Source organism: Perissodus microlepis, chromosome 2 (genome assembly GCF_051167445.1).
Source record: "Perissodus microlepis isolate ML-2025 ecotype Zambia chromosome 2, ASM5116744v1, whole genome shotgun sequence".
Classification (NCBI taxonomy): domain Eukaryota; kingdom Metazoa; phylum Chordata; class Actinopteri; order Cichliformes; family Cichlidae; genus Perissodus; species Perissodus microlepis.
Window position 1 is genome coordinate 11,906,985 of NC_140462.1, and position 24,373 is coordinate 11,931,357.

General features: G+C 39.8%; 1 protein-coding gene and 1 pseudogene across 20 annotated transcripts in view; both read left to right on the forward strand.

The window, feature by feature from the left end:
- LOC146392385 (protocadherin gamma-C5-like) overlaps window positions 1-24,373 on the forward strand; it is a 308,150-nt gene that overhangs the window by 59,728 nt on the left and 224,049 nt on the right. Inside the window, exon 1 of one of the 20 annotated variants that reach the window (XM_084946723.1) lies at window positions 1,569-4,659. The exons of 14 other annotated variants lie outside the window; for them this stretch is intronic. In XM_084946723.1, the coding sequence (XP_084802849.1) occupies window positions 2,257-4,659 (2,403 nt within the window). In that variant the 5' untranslated portion in view covers window positions 1,569-2,256. Of the gene's footprint in view, window positions 1-1,568; window positions 4,660-6,152; window positions 9,266-14,814; window positions 17,364-24,373 lie in introns of those variants that run through there. 5 more of the 20 variants (XM_084946885.1, XM_084946744.1, XM_084946900.1 and 2 more) reach the window with 5 other exon arrangements.
- LOC146392387 (protocadherin gamma-A12 pseudogene) lies at window positions 20,348-24,239 on the forward strand (annotated as a pseudogene).

Genomic DNA, 24,373 nt, shown 5'->3' on the forward strand with positions numbered 1-24,373 from the left:
TTAAATGTTAAGCATACTTATCTAAACACTTAACTGACTTTTCAGTGTTCTCTATGAACATCACACTGCTTGTTAAGTTGTCTTTTGAAGTTACTACTGAATGTAAAATGGATTCAGAATTGTTTCATATGCACCTGAGACATGAGATTGTTATGTTTTTGTCATTGATGACACATCTTTATACTTCTCTATTTATCTGAACTCTCTGACTTTATACAACCATTTAGATGATCCTCTAGAGGAATCATTTCATGGTGTTTATTAATTTGATGTTAATGTTTTGTTTATCCTCCCTGCTCAGAAAGTTAAGAGGTTATGAGACAAGTTTTTAATAATCATCTACATTAGAGTCCTATTTGCAAGTGCAGCTTCCAAATACATATGAGAGAAATCATTCCTAAATTGCTGAATATTTGATGTTGCAACATGTGTTTTTATAGCATAATGTTCTTAAGTAGATTCCTAGTACTGAGGCATTATTCCTATTCTTCACTATACTAACTCTATTTTCAAGGGTTAAGTTTTGTTAAGATTTTATAAATACAAGGTCTCTGTTGTTTTAAATAGGCTCTCCCTGTATTTATTTATTTGAAATCCACCCAGTTAAAAGCTATTTGTTCATGCTTTGATCATCCCTGACGAAAAAAATAGCTCCTGATCCACAAAGTATGTTAGGTGTTGAGCTAATTTTTCATTTCTTGGTTATATATGACATGTACATACAGCAACAGCCATTTCAAAATAGTGCTATTGTCCTCATTGATTTAGTCTGATAACCTAACTCACCATGCAGTGGTCATATAATTGAACTTACAATCGAATATTGTAGTAGGTTCAAAATGGCTTTCGAAGTCTTTTGTTTCCAGGCCAGTGGCCTTAACACTATCCCAGTATACTATTGCTATTGGCTCCATAAATGCTCATAGCAAATATTTAGGGGTAGTTTTTATGCCTTGCCAATTTAAAATCTTTAGGTGCAAAATTTGGCTTTTGATGATTACTCAGACATTCAGTATTCACTTTTGCCACAGCAGGTGCATAAAAGTTCTGACCTCTGAGGGTACAATGAGTTGGAACTTTCAAAATTATGCCATTATCAGTGGTGTTACCTGACTTTGTGTAAAGTCTCAGTTTTCACCCAAAGGACTAAAAAAATAAGGATGTATTTCTCTTACTTGTTGGTCTTTTATTTTTTGAATACACATGACAACAGCTTTAGTTCATTCCTACCTGCTTGAATTTAGAAGTGGATGTAAGAGTTAATACTTGCACAAATCATGAACTTTATGTGAGATATTTGTTTCTCTAAGGTATTACCTTATTCTGATGGTAATAGTGGAAAGTCATTGTTCTTTGTTGAGATATTTTAGGTTGTTTGTTAAAGAAATTCAGTGAAACAAGTTATATGAAATATCCTTGAGCTACTAAATTTGATTCTGCTGTATATTACCCAAGGGTATTGCATATAATATTTGTTTTTGGCATTTTTGAATCAAATGTCTTATTTTTTTATACACAAAGTTTATTAAAAAATTTAAAAAAAAGTGAGGCATTGATTGAATAAGTAAAGCAGTTTACATTAGGGCAATATTTGTGGTTCCCTTTTATTAATTTCTCAGGAACTTATTTTATGTCTGATGTAGAAATGGATACTAGAGGTCTTCCTTGAAGTGTGCTTAAGAGATGGTTGATAACGAATATAGTACATTGCCACTATTCCTTAAGGTCTTTGATTTTGGCTCATGTGCACACAAGTTGCTTTCTATAGATTTAGTAACAGCCATTGCAGATGGATTAGTATCTGTTTGAATTTGTAAACAACTATAGCTTTTACTTGTCTTTTGCAAGATTACACATGGATTTGTTTTAAATATGGTTTATTATTTCATTGAAAAGCGCACCACAGGTGGAAAAGAAAAAAAAAATCAGTATGAATGACCAAATAACACCGAAGTCCCTAGATTGTCATTATTTATATTGATTAATAACGGCGTTATAACTCGAAGCTGGCCTCTTGTTTGGGTTTGCAGTGCTATAATTTAACGAAACTCTTGGTGTCACTGTGCACCAACAAAGACAGGAGGTCTCTATTCTTCATCCATTCTTTTCTGCCATTGCGAAGCCTTATTTTGGTGTAGCGTGTCTAGGTTAAGGACGTTACAAAAGGCAAACGCTGGGATTATTTAGAATATAACAATTTCTATTTTTGATCACTTCCAAGGAATTTTCCAGGAAAGGATTAAACCTTGATCGATCATGGGAAGTGCAGTATACGGAAGATTGGCTATGAATTGCTATTGTGTGGTTTTCCTTTTCGTGGCCTTGCATTTCGCCCATGGAGACGTGAGCTACACTATCGCAGAGGAGATGAAAGGCGGATTTGTGATAGGGAATATCGCCAAAGATCTGGGTCTTGGGATTGCGACTCTTTCCTCGCGTAAAGTCCGCATTGACACAGACAGGGACGATAAAAGGTATTGTGATATTAATCTGAGCACCGGAGATTTGACTGTCAGTGACAGGATCGACAGGGAAAGTCTTTGTGGTAAAAAAGCCAGCTGCGTTTTAAAAGAGGAGCTTGTGCTGGAAAACCCTTTAGAGCTTCATCGCATCAGTATTCATGTGCAAGATATAAATGATAACGCGCCAGAGTTTAGTGAGGATCTGATTTCATTTGAAATAAGAGAATCGGCAGTGAAAGGAGCGAGATTTTTACTTACGGAAGCCCGCGATGCCGACATAGGCACAAACGCTGTGCAACGGTACAATTTACAAAATAATGAGCATTTCACCATTAATGTAAATACAGATGTTAGTGGAAGGAAACATTCCGAATTGGTTTTGTTAAAAGAACTAGACCGAGAAAAAGCGAAAGAGCTGAAATTAGTGCTTACAGCTGTAGATGGTGGATCTCCTCAGAGATCAGGTACTGCGATTATTCACATCGCTGTGCTGGATGCTAATGATAACGCCCCAGTGTTCAGCCAGGCCGTTTATGAAGCCAGTGTGCCTGAAAACTCTCTTTTAGATACCGTAGTGGTTACAGTGAGCGCAACTGATGCAGACACTGGCCCAAATGGTGATATTACATATAACTTCGATCATGTCTCTGATGAGCATGTATCTTTGTTTTCACTTAATCATAAGACAGGAGAGGTAAAAGTTATCGGGTCACTAGATTATGAAACGGAGACTTCAATAGAGCTGCGAGTAAGAGCAAAGGACGGACCGGGTCTTACCTCTTATTGTACAGTAGTTATAGATATAACTGATGTCAATGACAACCCACCAGCCATCAATTTGAAATCACTAACTAACCCTATACACGAGAACGTGCCACCTGGTACAGAGGTGGGCATCATTAACGTGCAGGACAGAGATTCTGAGAATAACCGACAGGTCCGCTGCTCCATCCAGCAGGGTGTCCCCTTTAAGTTGGTTCCGTCTATTAAAAACTATTATTCTCTGGTGACCACAGGACAACTGGACCGCGAATTAGTGTCCGATTACAACATTACAATCACTGCCACTGACGAGGGCTCTCCACCTCTGTCCTCTTCTAAAAGTGTTCAGTTATCTGTAGCTGATATCAACGACAACCCACCTGTGTTTGAGGAACAGTCGTACAGCGCATATGTGAGTGAGAATAACAAACCTGGCTCCACTTTATGTTCCGTTAGTGCTCGAGACCCCGACTGGAGACAGAACGGTACAGTGGTTTATTCTCTGTTAGCTGGTGAGGTGAACGGTGCCCCGGTGTCCTCCTATCTGTCTGTGAACGGAGACACGGGTGTGATCCACGCTGTGAGGTCGTTTGATTATGAACAATTCAGGAGTTTTAAAGTCCACGTGATGGCCAGAGACAACGGTTCTCCTCCTCTCAGCAGCAATGTGACCGTGAGTGTGTTCATCTCAGATGTGAATGACAACTCTCCTCAGATCCTGTACCCCTCCCCAGAGGGCAACTCCTTCATGACCGAGCTGGTCCCCAAAGCTGCACACGGAGGCTCTCTGGTGTCCAAAGTGATCGCAGTTGACGCAGACTCCGGACAGAACGCTTGGCTGTCCTATCATATAGTCAAATCCACTGATCCGGGACTTTTTACTATTGGTGTCCACAGCGGAGAGATCAGGACACTGCGGGACATTTCTGAATCTGACAGCATGAAACAGAACGTTGTAGTGGCAGTGAAAGATAACGGACAGCCCTCTCTGTCTGCCACCTGTTCCATGTATTTACTAATTTCTGATAACTTGGCTGAGGTGCCAGAACTGAAGGATCTGTCTTATAATGAGAACAATTCCAAACTGACCTCTTATCTGATCATCGCGCTGGTGTCTGTGTCCACGTTTTTTCTGACTTTTATCATCATCATCCTGGGTTTGAGGTTTTGTCGTAGGAGAAAGCCCAGACTGCTGTTTGATGGAGCAGTTGCCATCCCCAGCGGTTATCTCCCTCCTAATTACGCAGATGTTGATGGCACAGGAACTTTACGCAGCACTTACAATTATGACGCATACCTGACCACGGGCTCTAGAACCAGTGACTTTAAGTTTGTGACATCATACAATGACAACACGCTGCCTGCTGACCAGACTCTGAAGAAAAGTCCATCAGACTTTACAGATGTGTTTGGAGATGGCGATATGTCTGCTAAGGTAGGAAGATATCGCATGTCCTATTTTCAATAACTGTACAGCTTGTAAATATTGGTTAATTTTGAAGCGTTTGGAGACTGTGATACTTTTGCCAAGTAAGGAACTTTAATATTTTCTTTTTTCTTTTTGATAAAACACTCATACGTAGCAGTTTTTTTTTTCGGACGTGGTTCTTAAACTTTGCTTTTAAATAAGAAACAGACCGCTGTATAAGTAAAAAATTGATACTTTCACTTGATGTTAATCCTCTGTTTCTTGATATGATCGTGTTTTTTCTTGTTAGTTTTTATTCTTGTACTTGTACCTTGATTTTCTTAACACTTACTTGGTGTGGTGTTATGTTCTTCAGATTTACGGTCTGTCCATCATAACGTATTGAATAGAAGAGTTAAAAAGTGAACTCTTTACTTGACAGGTTTCTGAGTATGTGTATGATAGTATTAAATTAAATAGTATTAAATGAAAAGTTTGGTTTGGCATTCTTTGATCATTTTGCTCAAAGGCCAGACAAAAGATTACCTTGGGCGGTTAAGCTGTTAAGGGTTTCTTAGAGGAAATATCCCAAAAATGCTCTTATGTTCTTACTTATCACCTTCAGTATTAAACAGATTATGACACATGCCCATGTCCTCTGTTGTCATCAGATATCAGCTTAGATCTCCTGCAGGACATTTAGTATATTTTAGACAGTTCCATCACAACAATAAATAAAAGAATAACTATTGTAAAATTTGTGTTTTCTGACAACAGAACAATTCTACAAACCTGTCTAATGAATGGCAGGGTTCGTTGAACTTATACTGTTGGTACATGTTGACTCAACAGCTTTGAAACACAGTTTATGTTGTCTTGTTTAATTGTTTATTTGTTTATTTAATTGGCCAATTGCCAAAAGTATCTGTTTTTCAATTAAAGTTAGCCAGCGTGGGTCAAACTTGTAATACTTTTCTTGTTCTTCTGTTCGAGAGGCAGAGAGGCGGTTGGAATTGCTGTTTTTCCACTTTGCAATGAGTTTATCAGTTGCCCTTGTCTGTGTCTTTGGAGCCGACATGCAGCTGGTGCTCTGTGTCTCTGTCCTTGGTGCTGAGCAGGCCTAGTCCATGCTATCCTTGGTGCTGAGCCTTTTGTTTCCTCTTGTGACGTATTTTCATGGGGAATGCGCTGCTATGCTGCTATGTTTTATGTATAACTTTTTAAATTTTTTTAATTTTTAGGTTACAGTTTAACAGTTTCATTTGTTTTTATGGAGACGTGCGTTCCATTTTCCTAACAAGATTTTGCTATGACATCACATCTATTCTTAACTACGATTAAAAATAAGGAAAAGTAGAATCACAAGTGTAACCGGATAAAATTGTTTGTGGTCACAGAGTGACAATTCACGTTATACATGACTCTCGGTAGCGAATTGTACATATTTATAGAAGTTGTTTCTTCATGAAAGAAGTAGTAATATCCCTCCTTTATTTTAAATCTCATGGTAACTGAGGTAATGCTTGTATTGACATATTTTACTGAAACACTGAAAGCACTGGTTTGGTTCTTTGTTATTTTCTGTTATTATTCATTGCATATTTTTAGTGAACTAATGTTTCTTTAATGGTCTTCGTATAAGTTAAGGGCAGGGTTTTTTGTGCGTCTCAAGACAAAATTCTAAAAGTTATCCAGACTATTTAGGGAGAGTTAAACAGGAAAACCAAGACTGATTTTCAAGCAACGGCAAAATGTTAAAAATGCAGCCAAAATGTAAACGATGCGTGGAAAAATATACGAAGCATTTGTGTGTTTTCAAAGTTTTGATTCGGATGAGAGATAATGCAATTTAATGGAGCCTTTAAACATCAATGAAAAAAAGTCACATAAAGAGTAGTGAAGAAAAAAATTACACAATCCTGCCTTCATACAGTTGTGTATGAATACCCGCGTTGAAATGTTTTTGTTAAAGTATGAAAGAGAAATGATATCTTCACGGATCAAGCAAAAAAAATTTCTCCAAAACTGTTATATGCTATTTATGCTCAGGGTGTCACTATAGACCAGCAAAGCAGGAGAATTTCAACCTACTTTGCACACCACCCATCAGTGGGTTCGACCATTCTATTCTCTGCAGTGTACAATACCAGCGACAAAAAAATAGAAATATACTGATCCAGGGACTTGTTTTTAAAAGATTTAAAATAACGTGTTTTAACTTCTGTACTGTTGTCATAGGATGGCGCGCAGACAGCGTCTTTGTCAAAGCCTTTGCTTTGTTTTTCTCTTTGATATAATCCAATACGCAAACGGAGATCTGAGCTATTCTATACAGGAGGAGCTGAAACGCGGATCTGTTATTGGAAATATCGCTAAAGATCTCGGGCTGGATCTGGGTCGGCTATCTGCTCGAAAACCTCGTGTTGACTTGGAAGGAAGCGAAAGACAGTATTGTGGAATAAACCAGAGAAGCGGAGAGTTTTTCGTTGCGGAGAGAATAGACCGAGAGGAGCATTGTGGAGAAAGGCCTTCGTGTGTTCTCAAATTCGACTTGCTGTTAGAGAATCCGCTGGAGCTGCACCGGTTGTCCCTTCAGGTGCAGGACATAAACGACAATGTACCAATCTTTCCGAAAGATATTATAAAGCTGGAAATTGGAGAATCAGCGGCCAAAGGAGCCAGGTATCGCATTAATGCAGCACAAGATGCAGATATAGGTCAAAATTCTGTTCAAAGCTACATTTTACAACAAAACGCTCACTTTGTGTTCAGCATTCAGACGACAAGTTCTGGCAGTAAATACGGTGAGCTGGTTTTAGATACGGAGTTAGACCGAGAAGAGAAGCAGGAAATGAAATTACTGCTCACAGCCATGGATGGTGGCTCCCCTCAGAGATCAGGGACAGTGGTCATACATGTAATTGTTCTTGATGCTAATGATAACGCCCCAGTGTTCACAGAGGCCGTATATAGAGCCAGTATACCGGAAAACTCACCACTGAAAACCCCAATTATCAGAGTAAACGCATCAGATGCAGATGAGGGCGTTAATGGAGAGGTTACATATGAATTTAGTCGACTTTCTGATAAATTACAAAAGCTTTTTTCACTTGATCCGAAAACGGGAGAAATTCTTGTTACGGGTGAAATCGATTATGAAGAGGGGTCGAAATACGAAGTAATTGTTGAAGTTAAAGACGGTTATGGCCTTTCTTCAGAAGCAAAAGTTGTTATTGATATTACTGATGTGAACGACAATGCACCATTTATACATCTGAAATCATTGTCTAACCCCATACCTGAGAACGCCCCACCTGGTACAGAGGTGGGCATCATTAACGTGCAGGACAGAGATTCTGAGAATAACCGACAGGTCCGCTGCTCGATCCAGCAGGGTGTCCCCTTTAAGTTGGTTCCATCTATTAAAAACTATTATTCTCTGGTGACCACGGGACAACTGGACCGCGAACTAGTGTCTGATTACAACATTACAATCACTGCCACTGATGAGGGCTCTCCACCTCTGTCCTCTTCTAAAAGTGTTCAGTTATCTGTAGCTGACATCAACGACAACCCACCTGTGTTTGATGAGCAGTCGTACAGCGCATATGTGAGTGAGAATAACAAACCGGGCTCCACTTTATGTTCCGTTAGTGCTCGAGACCCCGACTGGAGACAGAACGGTACAGTGGTTTATTCTCTGTTAGCTGGTGAGGTGAACGGTGCCCCGGTGTCCTCCTATCTGTCTGTGAACGGAGACACGGGTGTGATCCACGCTGTGAGGTCGTTTGATTATGAACAGTTCAGGAGATTTAAAATCCACGTGATGGCCAGAGACAACGGTTCTCCTCCTCTCAGCAGCAACGTGACCGTGAGTGTGTTCATTTCAGATGTGAATGACAACTCTCCTCAGATCCTGTACCCTTCTCCGGAGGGAAACTCCTTCATGACCGAGCTGGTCCCCAAAGCTGCACACGGAGGCTCTCTGGTGTCCAAAGTGATCGCAGTGGACGCGGACTCCGGACAGAACGCCTGGCTGTCCTATCATATAGTCAAATCCACTGATCCGGGACTTTTTACCATTGGTGTCCACAGCGGAGAGATCAGGACACAGCGGGACATTTCTGAATCTGACAGCATGAAACAGAACCTTGTAGTGGCAGTGAAAGATAACGGACAGCCCTCTCTGTCTGCCACCTGTTCCATGTATTTACTAATTTCTGATAACTTGGCTGAGGTGCCAGAACTGAAGGATCTGTCTTATAATGAGAGCAATTCCAAACTGACCTCTTATCTGATCATCGCGCTGGTGTCTGTGTCCACGTTTTTTCTGACTTTTATCATCATCATCCTGGGTTTGAGGTTTTGTCGTAGGAGAAAGCCCAGACTGCTGTTTGATGGAGCAGTTGCCATCCCCAGCGGTTATCTCCCTCCTAATTACGCAGATGTTGATGGCACAGGAACTTTACGCAGCGCTTACAATTATGACGCATACCTGACCACGGGCTCTAGAACCAGTGACTTTAAGTTTGTGGCATCATACAATGACAACACGCTGCCTGCTGACCAGACTCTGAAGAAAAGTCTGTCAGACTTTGGTGATGTATTCGGCGACTGCAATCCTTCACCAGAGGTAGGAACAGGCGTTTTTAATATTCCTTATCTGTCTACCTGACAGTCTTGCAGTGATGCAGAAAGTACTTTTATGAACACAATCAATCTATTTTTCTTGCACTTGTTTTTTTTTAATATTTATTTTAAGTAACATATCACATGCCAGAGTAAACAAAAATACATTGGATAAGTTCCGTTAGCAGTTTGGGCACGCTTCACTGTGTCTTTCACGTGTTCTAAATGTGCGTGGTGTGATAGTTCATTACAAATTCATTATATACTTTATTATTTTAATTCTCTTCAGTAAAACTGTTTAGCTTATTGCGTTTTCTCTGGTTTTATCTTTTGAGCACTATATCCACTTGTTCATCTTGTCTCTGACCTTGTTGCTGAACAAACTGAACTGGTTGCGCATGGTATTAATATTCAGGAAAACATTTCTGGATTTTTAGATTTGTTTTCCATTTTGAAAACACTTTGGATTAATTCAATTCAATTCAATTTTATTTATATAGCGCCAAATCACAACAAAAGTCGCCTCAAGGCGCTTCATAGATACAGAGAAAAACCCAACAATCATATGACCCCCTATGAGCAAGCACTTTGGCGACAGTGGGAAGGAAAAACTCCCTTTTAACAGGAAGAAACCTCCGGCAGAACCAGGCTCAGGGAGGGGCGGCCATCTGCTGCGACCGGTTGGGGTGAGAGAAGGAAGACAGGATAAAAGACATGCTGTGGAAGAGAGACAGAGGTTAATAACAGATATGATTCAATGCAGAGAGGTCTATTAATACATAGTGAGTGAGAAAGGTGACTGGAAAGGAAAAACTCAATGCATCATGGGAATCCCCCGGCAGCCTACGTCTATTGCAGCATAACTAAGGGAGGATTCAGGGTCACCTGGTCCAGCCCTAACTATATGCTTTAGCAAAAAGGAAAGTTTTAAGCCTAATCTTAAAAGTAGAGATAGTGTCTGTCTCCCGAATCCAAACTGGAAGCTGGTTCCACAGAAGAGGGGCCTGAAAACTGAAGGCTCTGCCTCCCATTCTACTTTTAAATACTCTAGGAACAACAAGTAGGCCTGCAGAGCGAGAGCGAAGTGCTCTAATAGGGTGATATGGTACTACAAGGTCATTAAGATAAGATGGGGCCTGATTATTTAAGACCTTGTATGTGAGGAGCAGGATTTTGAATTCAATTCTGGACTTAACAGGAAGCCAATGAAGGGAAGCCAAAACAGGAGAAATATGCTCTCTCTTTCTAGTCCCTGTCAGGACTCTTGCTGCAGCATTTTGGATTAGCTGAAGGCTTTTCAGTGAGTTTTTTGGACATCCTGATAATAATGAATTACAGTAGTCCAGCCTGGAAGTAATAAATGCATGAACTAGTTTTTCAGCATCACTCTGAGACAGGATATTTCTAATTTTAGAGATGTTGCGCAAATGGAAGAAAGCAGTCTTACATATTTGTTTAATATGTGCGTTGAAGGACATGTCCTGGTCAAAAATGACTCCAAGGTTCCTCACAGCGTTACTGGAGGCCAAGGTAATGCCATCCAGAGTATGAATCTGGTTAGATACCATATTTCTAAGATTTTCAGGGCCGAGTACAATAACCTCAGTTTTATCTGAATTAAGAAGCAGAAAGTTAGCGGCCATCCAGGTCTTTATGTCTTTAAGACATTCCTGCAGTTTAACTAATTGGTGTGTGTTATCTGGCTTCATGGACAGATAGAGCTGGGTGTCATCGGCATAGCAGTGAAAATGTATGCTATGTCTTCTAATGATGCTGCCTAAGGGAAGCATGTATAATGTAAACAGAATTGGTCCTAGCACTGAACCCTGTGGAACTCCATAATTAACCTCAGTGTGTGAAGAGGACTCTCCATTTACATGCACAAATTGGAGTCTATTAGATAGATATGATACAAATGGTAAATGGCCTGCATTTGTATAGCGCTTTTCTAGTCCATAGGACCCCAAAGCGCTTTACACTACATTCAGTCATTCACACACACATTCACACACTGGCGATAGCAAGCTACATTGTAGCCACAGCTGCCCTGGGGCGCACTGACAGAGGCGAGGCTGCCGGACACAGGCGCCACCGGGCCCTCTGACCACCACCAGTAGGCAAACATGGGGTTAGTATCTTGCCCAAGGATATTTGGCATGCAGCCAGGAGGCAGCCTGGGATCGAACCACCGACCTTCTGATTAGTGGCTGACCTGCTCTGCCACCTGAGCTACAGCCACCCCAAACCACTGCAGTGCAGTACCTGTAATACCTACAGCATGTTCTAATCGCTCTAATAGGATATTATGGTCAACAGTATCGAACGCTGCACTGAGGTCTAGCAGGACAAGCACAGAGATGAGTCCACTGTCAGAGGCCATAAGAAGATCATTTGTAACCTTCACTAAAGCTGTTTCTGTGCTGTGATGAGCTCTGAAACCTGACTGAAACTCTTCAAATAAACCATTCCTCTGCAGATGATCTGTTAGCTGTTTGACAACTACTCTTTCAAGGATTTTTGATATGAAAGGAAGGTTGGAGATTGGCCTATAATTAGCTAAGACTGCTGGGTCTAGAGATGGCTTTTTGAGTAAAGGTTTAACTACAGCCAGCTTGAAGGCCTGTGGTACATAGCCGATTATTAGAGATAGGTTGATCATATTTAAGATCGAAGAATTAATTAATGGCAGGACTTCTTTGAGCAGTTTTGTAGGAATGGGGTCTAAAAGACACGTTGATGGTTTGGAGGAAGTAATTATTGAAGTTAACTCAGAAAGATCAATTGGAGAAAAAGAGTCTAACTTAACATCAATGGTACTAAGAGTAGCTGTAGATAATATTACATCTGTGGGATGATTACTGGTAATTTTTTCTCTAATGATAAAAATTTTATTTGTGAAGAAGTTCATGAAGTCATTACTAGTTAACGTTAAAGGGATGGTTGGCTCAACAGAGCTCTGACTGTTTGTCAGCCTGGCTACAGTGCTGAAGAGAAACCTGGGGTTGTTCTTATTTTCTTCAATCAGTGATGAATAGTAAGATGTTCTGGCTTTGCGGAGGGCTTTCTTATAAAGCAGCAAACTATTTCTCCAGGCTAAATGATGATCCTCTAAATTTGTGACACGCCATTTCCTCTCCAGATTACGAGTCATCTGCTTTAGGGTACGTGTTTGAGAATTATACCACGGAGTCAGGTACTTCTGATTAGAGACCTTAGTTTTCACTGGAGCTACAGTATCCAGAGTCGTACGTAGTGAGGAGGTGAAATTATTAACAAGATAATCGACCTCTGTTGGAGTAGCGTTCAGATAGCTGCTCTGCTCTGTGTTGGTACAGGGCATTGAAGATGATAACAGTGGGTGGATTATATTCTTAAACTTAGTTACAGCGCTTTCAGAAAGACATCTACTTTGATAAAATCTACTCTCCACCGCTGTGTAATCAATTATTGTAAATGTAAATGTTATCAGGAAATGATCAGACAGGAGAGGGTTTTCAGGAAACACTGTTAAATGTTCAGTTTCTATGCCATATGTTAAAACAAGATCTAGAGTGTGATTAAAGTGGTGGGTGGGTTCTTTTACATTTTTAGAGAAGCCGATTGAGTCTAATAACAGACTAAATGCCATGTTGAGGCTGTCATTTTTAGCATCTACATGGATGTTAAAATCACCCACAATAATTATTTTATTTGAGCTCAGAACTAAATTAGATATAAAGTCTGAGAAATCAGACAGAAACTCTGTGTAAGGCCCAGGTGGACGATAGATGATAACAAGTAAGACTGGTTTCTGAGTTTCACAGCTGGGGTGGACAATGTTAAGCATCAGGCTTTCAAATGAATTAAAAGTCTGTCTTGGTCTTTCATTAATTAATAGGCTGGTGTGAAAAATTGCTGCCACACCGCCCCCTCGGCCTGTGCTTCGAGGTTTCTGGTAGTTAGAATGACTCGGGGGTGTTGATTCATTTAAACTAACATAATCATCCTGCTGCAACCAGGTTTCTGTAAGGCAGAGTAAATCAATTTGTTGATCAATTATTAAGTCATGTACTAACAGAGACTTGGAGGAGAGAGACCTAATATTTAATAATCCACATTTCACTGTTTTACTCTTTGGTTCAGATGTGGATACTGTACTGTTCTTTCTTTGTAATTGTTTATGTTTAAGTTGTTTGTTGCTGGTTTTTAGTTTGTTTTTTGTCTTTTTGGAAGCTAACACAGTTTCTATGGAGATGGGTTTTTGGGGGGGTAGCAGGAGGAGAGAAGCTGCAGAGAGGCGTGTAAGACTGCAACTCTGCTTCCTGGTCCCAACTCTGGATAGTCATATTTTGGGGGGTTTAATAAATTTGTCCATATTTCTAGAAATGAGAGCTGCTCCATCCAAAGTGGGATGGATGCCGTCTCTCCTAACAAGACCAGGTTTCCTCCAGAAGGTTTGCCAATTATCTATGAAGCCCACATCGTTTCTGGGACACCACTCAGACAGCCAGCAATTTAAGGAGAACATGCGGCTAAACATGTCACTCCTGGTCTGATTGGGGAGGGGACCAGAGAAAACTACAGAGTCCGACATTGTTTTAGCAAAGTTGCACATCGATTCAATATAGTACAGTGAAGTTATTTCTCACCGACACATATGTGCCTCGTTTATTGTGTTGCAGTTTGCCTTTTTAAAAAATTACCTTTTATTATTAGGAAAACAGATCACATCATTGGAGTGACTAAAGGAAAATGGTTATCGGCGGCCTAGTGTTTAAGCGTCTGTAACTGAAGTATTACATGTATATTTTGTTTTCTACGCCGTTAACCGCGCTTTTCTGAATGTTTATAATTCTCTGTTACTATTTAAGATCCCACAGCAATCATAATGTAAACATCTCTTTTACCTTTTTATACGGAGTGAAACATAAACACCAAAATAGCCCTCGTTAAGGTCAGTTTGTAATGTACCACTCATTTTAATTATCTGTTAGGTCATAGTCGTGGCCTTCGGTGATATCGGTGAACACTTTTTTTTTTACTTGTCATGGGAAATTTATTGGAACTTTCTTGGGGGGAGAAAAGGAAAGAAAAATTGTTGCAAGACATAGAGAGAGAGAGAAAGTGTTAAAGAGGGTTGGAGAGTTTTTGACTTCGATGTGATTTTGAAATGCCTTACAAACTAGAGGAAATGATCTGCTGAAAATGTTGTATCGCACGTCAAAGTTTTCTATGATTATCGCATTCTTTAGGAGGACCACCTTAGAGAGAGACATTATTTTCAAAACCCTTGTAACACATGATATGAGCATCGCCGTTGAATTAAACATATAGCACAAAATAAATAAATAAATAACAAAGTAAAATAAAAAAAATAGCGTATTATTACACTTTCTTACGATTTTATTAAAGTTTACTTTTGAACAACCACTTCGTCAAAAAAAAACAACCCAACAACAACAACAACAACAACAAAAACAACAACAGAAAAGGCATTTAAAAATACTTTCTGATATTATTATATATCCTTTGCACTCACGGTGTCACTATACACCAGCTATGGACTTAGTGTTGAACCCATGTTGCACACCACCCATCAGAACGAGCACACTGCTTTATCTAGTCATCAACAGCATCGACAGTGGCTTGAAAGGCTCATATACTGATCTAGGGACGTATTTCTTAAGCGTTCAAATAGCGTGTTTTAAACTGTGTAGTGCTTTCTCAGGATGATGCAGAGCCGAAGTCTTTGTCAAAGTCTCAGTTTTGTGTTTTTCTTTGTTATGGCGCAATACGCAAACGGAGATCTGAGCTATTCCGTACAAGAGGAGCTGAAACGCGGATCTGTTATTGGAAATATCGCTAAAGATCTCGGGCTGGATCTGGGTCGGCTATCTGCTCGAAAACCTCGTGTTGACTTGGAAGGAAGCGAAAGACAGTATTGTGGAATAAACCAGAGAAGCGGAGATTTATTCGTTGCGGAGAGAATAGACCGAGAGGAGCACTGTGGAGAAAGGCCTTCGTGTGTTCTCAAATTCGACTTGCTGTTAGAGAATCCGTTGGAGCTGCACCGGTTGTCCCTACAGGTGCAGGACATAAACGACAATGCGCCAATCTTTCCGAAAGATATTATAAAGCTGGAAATTAGAGAATCAGCGGACAAAGGAGCCAGGTATCGCATTAATAGAGCACATGACGCAGATATAGGTCAAAATTCCGTTCAAGACTACATTTTACAAGAAAACGCTCACTTTGTGTTCAGCATTCAGACGACAAGTTCTGGCAGTAAATACGGTGAGCTGGTTTTAGATACGGAGTTAGACCGAGAAGAGAAGCAGGAAATGAAATTACTGCTCACAGCCATGGATGGTGGCTCCCCTCGGAAATCAGGGACAGTGGTCATACACGTAATTGTTCTTGATGCTAATGATAACGCCCCCGTGTTCACAGAGGCCGTATATAGAGCCAGTATACCGGAAAACTCACCACTGAAAACCCCAGTTATCAGAATAAACGCATCAGATGCAGATGAGGGCGTTAATGGAGAGGTTACTTATGAATTTAGTCGACCTTCTGATAAATTAGAAAAGCTTTTTTCACTTGATCCCAAAACGGGAGAAATTCTTGTTACAGGTGATATCGATTATGAAGAGGGGTCGAAATACGAATTGCCTGTTGAAGCAAAAGACGGTTATGGCCTGTCTTCAGAAGCAAAAGTTGTTATTGATATAACTGATGAGAACGACAATGCACCATTTATAAATCTGAAATCATTGTCTAACCCCATACCTGAGAACGCCCCACCTGGTACAGAGGTTGGCATCATTAACGTGCAGGACAGAGATTCTGAGAATAACCGACAGGTCCGCTGCTCCATCCAGCAGGGTGTCCCCTTTAAGTTGGTTCCTTCTATTAAAAACTATTATTCTCTGGTGACCACAGGACAACTGGACCGTGAACTAGTGTCTGATTACAACATTACAATCACTGCCACTGATGAGGGCTCTCCACCTCTGTCCTCTTCTAAAAGTGTTCAGTTATCTGTAGCTGACATCAACGACAACTCACCTGTGTTTGAGGAACAGTCGTACAGCGCATATGTGAGTGAGAATAACAAACCGGGCTCCACTTTATGTTCCGTTAGTGCTCGAGACCCCGACTGGAGACAGAACGGTACAGTGGTTTATTCTCTGTTAGCTGGTGAGGTGAACGGTGCCCCGGTGTCCTCCTATCTGTCTGTGAACGGAGACACGGGTGTGATCCACGCTGTGAGGTCGTTTGATTATGAACAGTTCAGGAGATTTAAAATCCACGTGATGGCCAGAGACAACGGTTCTCCTCCTCTCAGCAGCAACGTGACCGTGAGTGTGTTCATCTCAGATGTGAATGACAACTCTCCTCAGATCCTGTACCCCTCCCCGGAAGGCAACTCCTTCATGACCGAGCTGGTCCCCAAAGCTGCACACGGAGGCTCTCTGGTGTCCAAAGTGATCGCGGTGGACGCGGACTCCGGACAGAACGCCTGGCTGTCCTATCAAATAGTGAAATCCACAGATCCAGGACTTTTTACCATTGGTGTCCACAGCGGAGAGATCAGGACACAGCGGGACATTTCTGAATCTGACAGCATGAAACAGAACCTTGTAGTGGCAGTGAAAGATAACGGACAGCCCTCTCTGTCTGCCACCTGTTCCATGTATTTACTTATTTCTGATAACTTGGCTGAGGTGCCAGAACTGAAGGATCTGTCTTATAATGAGAGCAATTCCAAACTGACCTCTTATCTGATCATCGCGCTGGTGTCTGTGTCCACCTTTTTCCTGACTTTTATCATCATCATCCTGGGTTTGAGGTTTTGTCGCAGGAGAAAGCCCAGACTGTTGTTTGATGGAGCAGTTGCCATCCCCAGCGGTTATCTCCCTCCTAATTACGCAGATGTTGATGGCGCAGGAACTTTACGCAGCGCTTGCAATTATGATGCGTACCTGACCACAGGTTCAAGAACCAGTGACTTTAAGTTTGTGACATCATACAATGACAACACGCTGCCTGCTGACCAGACTCTGAAGAAAAGCCCATCAGACTTTGCTGATGTTTTTGGAGATAGTGATAGGACTCCTGAGGTAGGAGGATGCCCTTTGTCCTATTTTCATTTTTTGTTTTTCTCTCTCACTTGTATTAAATTTTTGTTGATAGATATTTAAATAAGCCAACTTTCTTTCCTAACAATAACGGTGTTAATGTACAAAAAACTACAATCCTTTTATTTTGGTTCTACTTTCATTGTTATTTAGCCTGTGTGTTTCATATTGTCTCTGTCTTTCTTTGTTGCATTCTCCCTCACATATGTGTCCTTCCCTGTGGTACAATTTTCTAGAAGAGTAACATTTTCGGTTAACATTTTCATGTTTTGCTTTATTTTGGTGTTTTGGCCAAAGCACAGCCATAAAGCTGGTTTTTAGCATTTTTGGTCCAACTCCTTCCTCCCACAAAACCTACCTTGAGAGAAAGTTTCATCATATTGCATTATATCTATAGGCTTGACTTTTGTCTTGGTATTCATTTTCCTGGTAGTCCAGCAGTTTTTTCCTGATCAAGTGTGTTTGGACTTCCACAGGTATTATTTTTTTTATCTAATTAGAGACTTTAAGGTTATGTGGTTGAAACATTAAGTTCTATATAAGTTTTTTTTTTCTCATATAGATGATGGAATTTATTATTTTTATTCCTTTGGCCTACATAAAAGTTGACAAGTTGACAGTCACTTTTTAAAGTTTAACATGTTTTCATGTTGTTTTCAGTTTGTCTTTATCATTTTACTGCTCAATCACTTAGAAGAATAAAGATTGGAATCACATGTTTAGGAAAAAAACAAATGCAACAGGTCTGAAGACTTGACAGAAAGAAAGGCTTCTCTAATAACAATATAAACTAGTGATTAATAGGCTTAGTAACACCATACAATGTAACTCAGTCTAAGTAATCAGCCTTACTATACTTCTAAAATTGTTAATACATTCTCCTCAATAGTCCTTGATCATTTTTGAATAGAAAATATTATCATTGGCCATGTTTACAAAAGTATATTATTTCTCATAGATGACACAGTCAATAATCATTCTATTTACTTATTTTATATAACCATAATCCTAAGAATTATTTTTTGTTTTTGTTTGTGTAGCACATTGTTATATACAGCATGGTCCAAAAGATGGATGCATACACCTTCTTTTTTGTTAGGAAAAGTTGGTCTTTTAGTGGTCTTTCAAAGCTTTGGTGTTGACAAAAATAGTTATTAACATTTCTCTTGAGAGTGGCTTAATATTGCTCCTTTGTCAGCGTGAAGTTGGTTCATCACAGGTGTCCTACCCCAGAGTAGGCACTCCCACAGAGTTTATATTATTCTCACTCATATTGTACTGTAAATATGATATATTGCATTATCATTTTCTCTCCTATTGTGATACTTACACACTCTTCTTTTCCTGAAAGAAATATCACACTTAAATTAACTTAAAAATAGGACTTTTGCCAGTTGTCCAATACAAAATATATTTATGTTTGAAACAGACCCAAACTGTGTATCCTTGTCTTGCACTTGCTCTCTCTCTCTCTCTGACTGTATGCTTGTGTTTTACTTAGCAATTCTGCATCTGATGAAGTTTCTTTTCTGTCTCTCAGCTGACTGTAATAAGCTTCTGATGATACGGTCAGTTTAGTGATCAGGCTTCATATGCAACTTGTTAACATCTAGTTCAAAGTGTTTTTGTGTGTGGTTAACTGTTCTAGAAAAACATTCAGCCTAGCAACAATTCAGTACAGTTAAATCCCCACTTTGTTTTAGAATTTCAGTCTGACTTGTGACACTTTTACTCACTTCTGATATTACCTCAAAATCACAGTACTAATAAGTAGATTCTGGCCTAATGTAAATTTGAGGTACCATCACATTTATGAGCTTAGCAAAGGCTGCAGGGAATTTGTTAGTTTATTTTAAAAAGTCCAGATGACTCAGTAAAATCCACATAAATTTCACCTTAATGCATGCAATAGTAGCTGGGATACAACTGAAAGAAATCTGACTTCCAACAGAAAAAATTTACTGAATAATTGCTTAGTTGCTAACATAAAACTATTTTTTATGAAAGGATACTAAATTTCAGACTGCATCCTCCGTCTTGATTCAGTTATTTAAAAAAAACAAAAAAACAAAAACAATATTAATTTTCTTTTGTCTGAGAAGAAAAGAAACAGGTGCATCGGCCAGTTTCCTTTTCAGTGTACTTAAAAAAAAGTTTTTTTTGAAGCAGTCATAAAAATTCAGTTTGATGTTAGTATACTGAACTTGGATAATATGGGTTTTTTAATCTTTCTGTCTTGAATTTTTCATGTATTTTACAATTTTATTTTATTTTTTTCCTGTGCTTTGTGTCCTATGGGACATCAACAACATTAACCTTGGTCATAATTTAAATAGGTAAACTCAATGCGTGTGATTACGCTGGAACCAGCAACATGAAATTTTTGTTAATACACAATTAGGCTGATTTCCGAAAGGCTACAAAGAGAGGGAAGCCACAGTTTGTCGTTCAGTCGTAAACATATAGTGATATCAGTATTTCTAGGCCCTACAGATATAGATTTATGCCATATGCCATTAAGTAATAATATAGTCACTAAACGTGTATTAAAATAAAACACCCCGATCTTGCAGTATCTATTGAGTGCATTTAGGCATTTAACTTGGATAAGCTTGGGTCAGTGTCATTTTTGAACTCACGGTGTCGCTATACACCAGCCCTAAAAGACTGAATTCCTCTTTTCTTTGTGGACTTTCTGTCTTGCACGCCCGCTGCCTGCTCTAGGTTTAGCCCGAGACGCGCTGAATTGCAGTTCCTATTTCTGCTTGTGTGCTATCTTTGCTGCGTTATTGCTTTAACGTATTAGAGGTGTATCATTGAAGATGGAATTGAATACTATTGCGTTTCAGGCTTGGAACATTTGTTTCTTCCTTCTGCTGCATGTCGCTCATGGAGACATGAGCTATTCTTTCCCAGAGGAAATGAAAAGAGGATCCGTTATTGGAAATATAGCCAAAGACCTCGGGATGGAAACGGGCGCGCTGTCCAGCAGGAGAGCCCGCATCGACGCCGACGGAACCGACAAACGTTACTGTGACATAAACATGAGTAACGGAGAGCTGATTGTTGCAGACAGGATTGACCGCGAGGGGCTTTGTGGAGAAAAGGCTTCGTGCATCCTAAAACACGAGTTTATGCTGGAGAATCCGCTCGAGCTTCATCGTATCAGCCTTCACATTCAAGATATCAATGACAACGCACCACAATTCAATGGAGAACGGATTAATATAGAAATTCAAGAGACACTGTAGTGATTACAGTAAGCGCAAGTGATGCAGATGAGGGAGTTAATGGAGATGTGACGTATGACTTTGGACATGTTACTGAAGAAGTGAAGAAGATATTTAGTATTGATCGTAAAGTAGGTGACATAAGAGTAATTGGTGTTGTTGACTATGAAACTACTACATCATTTGAAATACGTGTCAAAGCAAAAGATGGGCTGGGGCTGTCATCCTACGCTAAAGTAATGATTTCTATCACTGATGTGAATGACAACGCCCCTGTAGTTAATCTGAAGTCACTGACCAATCCGATACCAGAGAACACTCCACCTGGTACAGAGGTGGGCATCATTAACGTGCAGGACAGAGATTCTGAGAATAACCGACAGGTCCGCTGCTCCATCCAGCAGGGTGTCCCCTTTAAGTTGGTTCCTTCTATTAAAAACTATTATTCTCTGGTGACTACGGGACAACTGGACCGTGAACTAGTGTCTGATTACAACATTACAATCACTGCCACTGACGAGGGCTCTCCACCTCTGTCCTCTTCTAAAAGTGTTCAGTTATCAGTAGCTGACATCAACGACAACCCACCTGTGTTTGAGGAACAGTCGTACAGCGCATATATGAGTGAGAATAACAAACCTGGCTCCACTTTATGTTCCGTTAGTGCTCGAGACCCCGACTGGAGACAGAACGGTACAGTGGTTTATTCTCTGTTAGCTGGTGAGGTGAACGGTGCCCCGGTGTCCTCCTATCTGTCTGTGAACGGAGACACGGGTGTGATCCATGCTGTGAGGTCGTTTGATTATGAACAGTTCAGGAGTTTTAAAGTCCACGTGATGGCCAGAGACAACGGTTCTCCTCCTCTCAGCAGCAATGTGACCGTGAGTGTGTTCATCTCAGATGTGAATGACAAGTCTCCTCAGATCCTGTACCCCTCCCCAGAGGGCAACTCCTTCATGACCGAGCTGGTCCCCAAAGCTGCACACGGAGGCTCTCTGGTGTCCAAAGTGATTGCGGTGGATGCAGACTCCGGACAGAACGCTTGGCTGTCCTATCAAATAGTCAAATCTACTGATCCGGGACTTTTTACTATTGGTGTCCACAGTGGAGAGATCAGGACACAGCGGGACATTTCTGAATCTGACAGCATGAAACAGAACCTTGTAGTGGCAGTGAAAGATAATGGACAGCCCTCTCTGTCTGCCACCTGTTCCATGTATTTACTTATTTCTGATAACTTGGCTGAGGTACCAGAACTGAAGGATCTGTCTTATAATGAGAGCAATTCCAAACTGACCTCTTATCTGATCATCGCGCTGGTGTCTGTGTCCACTTTTTTTCTGACTTTCATCATCATCATCCTGGGTTTGAGGTTTTGTCGCAGGAGAAAGCCCAGACTGTTGTTTGATGGAGCAGTTGCCATCCCCAGCGGTTATCTCCCTCCTAATTACGCAGATGTTGATGGCACAGGAACTTTACGCAGCGCTTACAATTATGACGCGTACCTGACCACAGGTTCAAGAACCAGTGACTTTAAGTTTGTGACATCATACAATGACAACACACTGCCTGCTGACCAGACTCTGAAGAAAAGTCCATCAGACTTTGCTGATGTCTTTGGAGACCTGGACGGGTGCTCAGAGGTATGGCCCCTTGGCAATAAGCAAGTCATGTTTTAATCTTGTGCCAGATGAAAATCAACAGTTCAGTTTTCTTCTACTTTATCATCACAAAATTCTTTTTTTAAATGCTTGGAGCAAAAGTTGGTTTATTAATTCTAACATTTTCTTCTTTCCTCTAAAGTGTTTCCTAGAGGTGTAGCTCTCTTTCTCTGGTTGTGGCTAAAATATGTTTAATTTCAACATGATGAATTTCATGCTTTCATACTTATAGATTTAGTGTGATATTTTATTTGTGTGTGTTCAATTTATTGTAGTTTTGCAAGCTCATATGATGTATGTTCATCAACACAATAGGTATTTCTGCATCGTGCTTGCGGTGGTTATTTGTCTGTACATGTTATTTGTTGTTTGTTTTGTTTTTTCACTAATTGATTACTTTTATCCTCTATCTGAAGCTGTGAGAGCAACCTTTACTCTTAGGAAGATATTGTTGTATAATGTAATCAAACTTTCATCTTATTTTTTCCGGTACTACCATTTATTAAATAACACTTTGTGAATATATGCCCAGTGCTTTAGCTGTGTTGTTACTGATATTTTGTCAGTAGTTCTACACCTCTGGTTAGTTGATACACAGAAGGTCAGATGCTGCAGAATTTTACAGTTGGTCTTTTTAAGTAGTGTATATTTGTCAGCTACATTTCATACTGTAAGTTTATCTTAGTGTTAAAGCACATATTTATCTTTAGCACTATATTATCAGTGTAGTAATAAAGATCTTTGCCCATTCTCGCTATCATGTCACATTTTCAATATGAGACTTATGTCCAAACCTGTATTAGTTCCTATGTCTGCCTTATCTAAAATAGGAGATGCACAAAAAGCATCTATAAAAGCTCACTTCTACATTTATTTCATACTTCTCATACCTGTGATGTTTTCCTATCATATGTCAGACTGAGTAATTTGGTGAAATTTTGTAATCTGATGGCTGTCATTATATATTCTTAGTGCTGGACAGAAGTAGCTGTCAAATGATGGAATGCAATTCATCTTAATTGCAAGCAATAGCAATTTAGATTATAATTACATTTTTTCACACTAAGGGAGTGCAAACGTGTATTACTCTCTGTTTTTAGGTATTTATATTTAAACACATTCCATCACACTTGACTAGTAGGACAGTTTATTTAACAGCTTTGTCTTTGATCTTCATTTTAAAACACGTGAAAGTTGATTTCTAATTCATGTGACTGATGAGTTGTAAAATGAGGCAGTGTGTAGTTTAACTGGAGCTCTTGAGTTTGCACTGTCTCAACTGAGATTTCTTTAGCGACTCTGGTGACCGCATGGCACACTTGTTAATTTTTTAAAAAGCAACAAATGAAACTAGGTAAAACATTAGACTGTAAATTTAGGTGTAATTCTGAAATCCAAATGTGACTCCTGCTGCCTGGATAACAGGATTTAATCCCAAAAATATCAACATAGCAGTAGTAGAAATAAGAGTAAAAACATACCGAAAACACATGAACATTTTCCTGCACCAGTCTTGGCAACTGTCGTTTGCCTCCACCAGTGTGTAAATGTGAGAGTGAATGAATAGTGGAACTGTGAAGCGCTTTGAGTGTCTAGAAAAGTGCAACATAAATGCAATTCTTTATTATACTAATTCTTTATTATAAACGTAGCTACATTTGAGCCTTTGGGTTGAGAGGGTCTAGTATGAAAACAGTCAAGCAGAGCAGCACATTAGCAGTATCTACTGGATGGAGACAAAAAACATAAAACAGTCACCTGGAGTACAGTAACTGACTCAGTGTAACTAAACAACCTGCATGTGTGTGTGTGGTGATGAGAACAAGGCAGTGATCACTATGTGAAGAACAGTTCCAGGCACACAGCCAAGTCTGAATCCTCTTAGTAGAAACAACAACAACCTACAATTTAATATATCATAATTTTATGAAGACAAATAAGCACATTTATAGTTGTCTTACTGACTGAACGGTTTTATTCTTTTTTTTTTCCTTTTTTTTTTTTTAATTTTACAACTATTTACCTAATTCACATTGTAAAACTCTTTTCTCCCATTCTTTCCTTTATAGTAACTGAAGTTTTGCTTATTTATTCTACATAA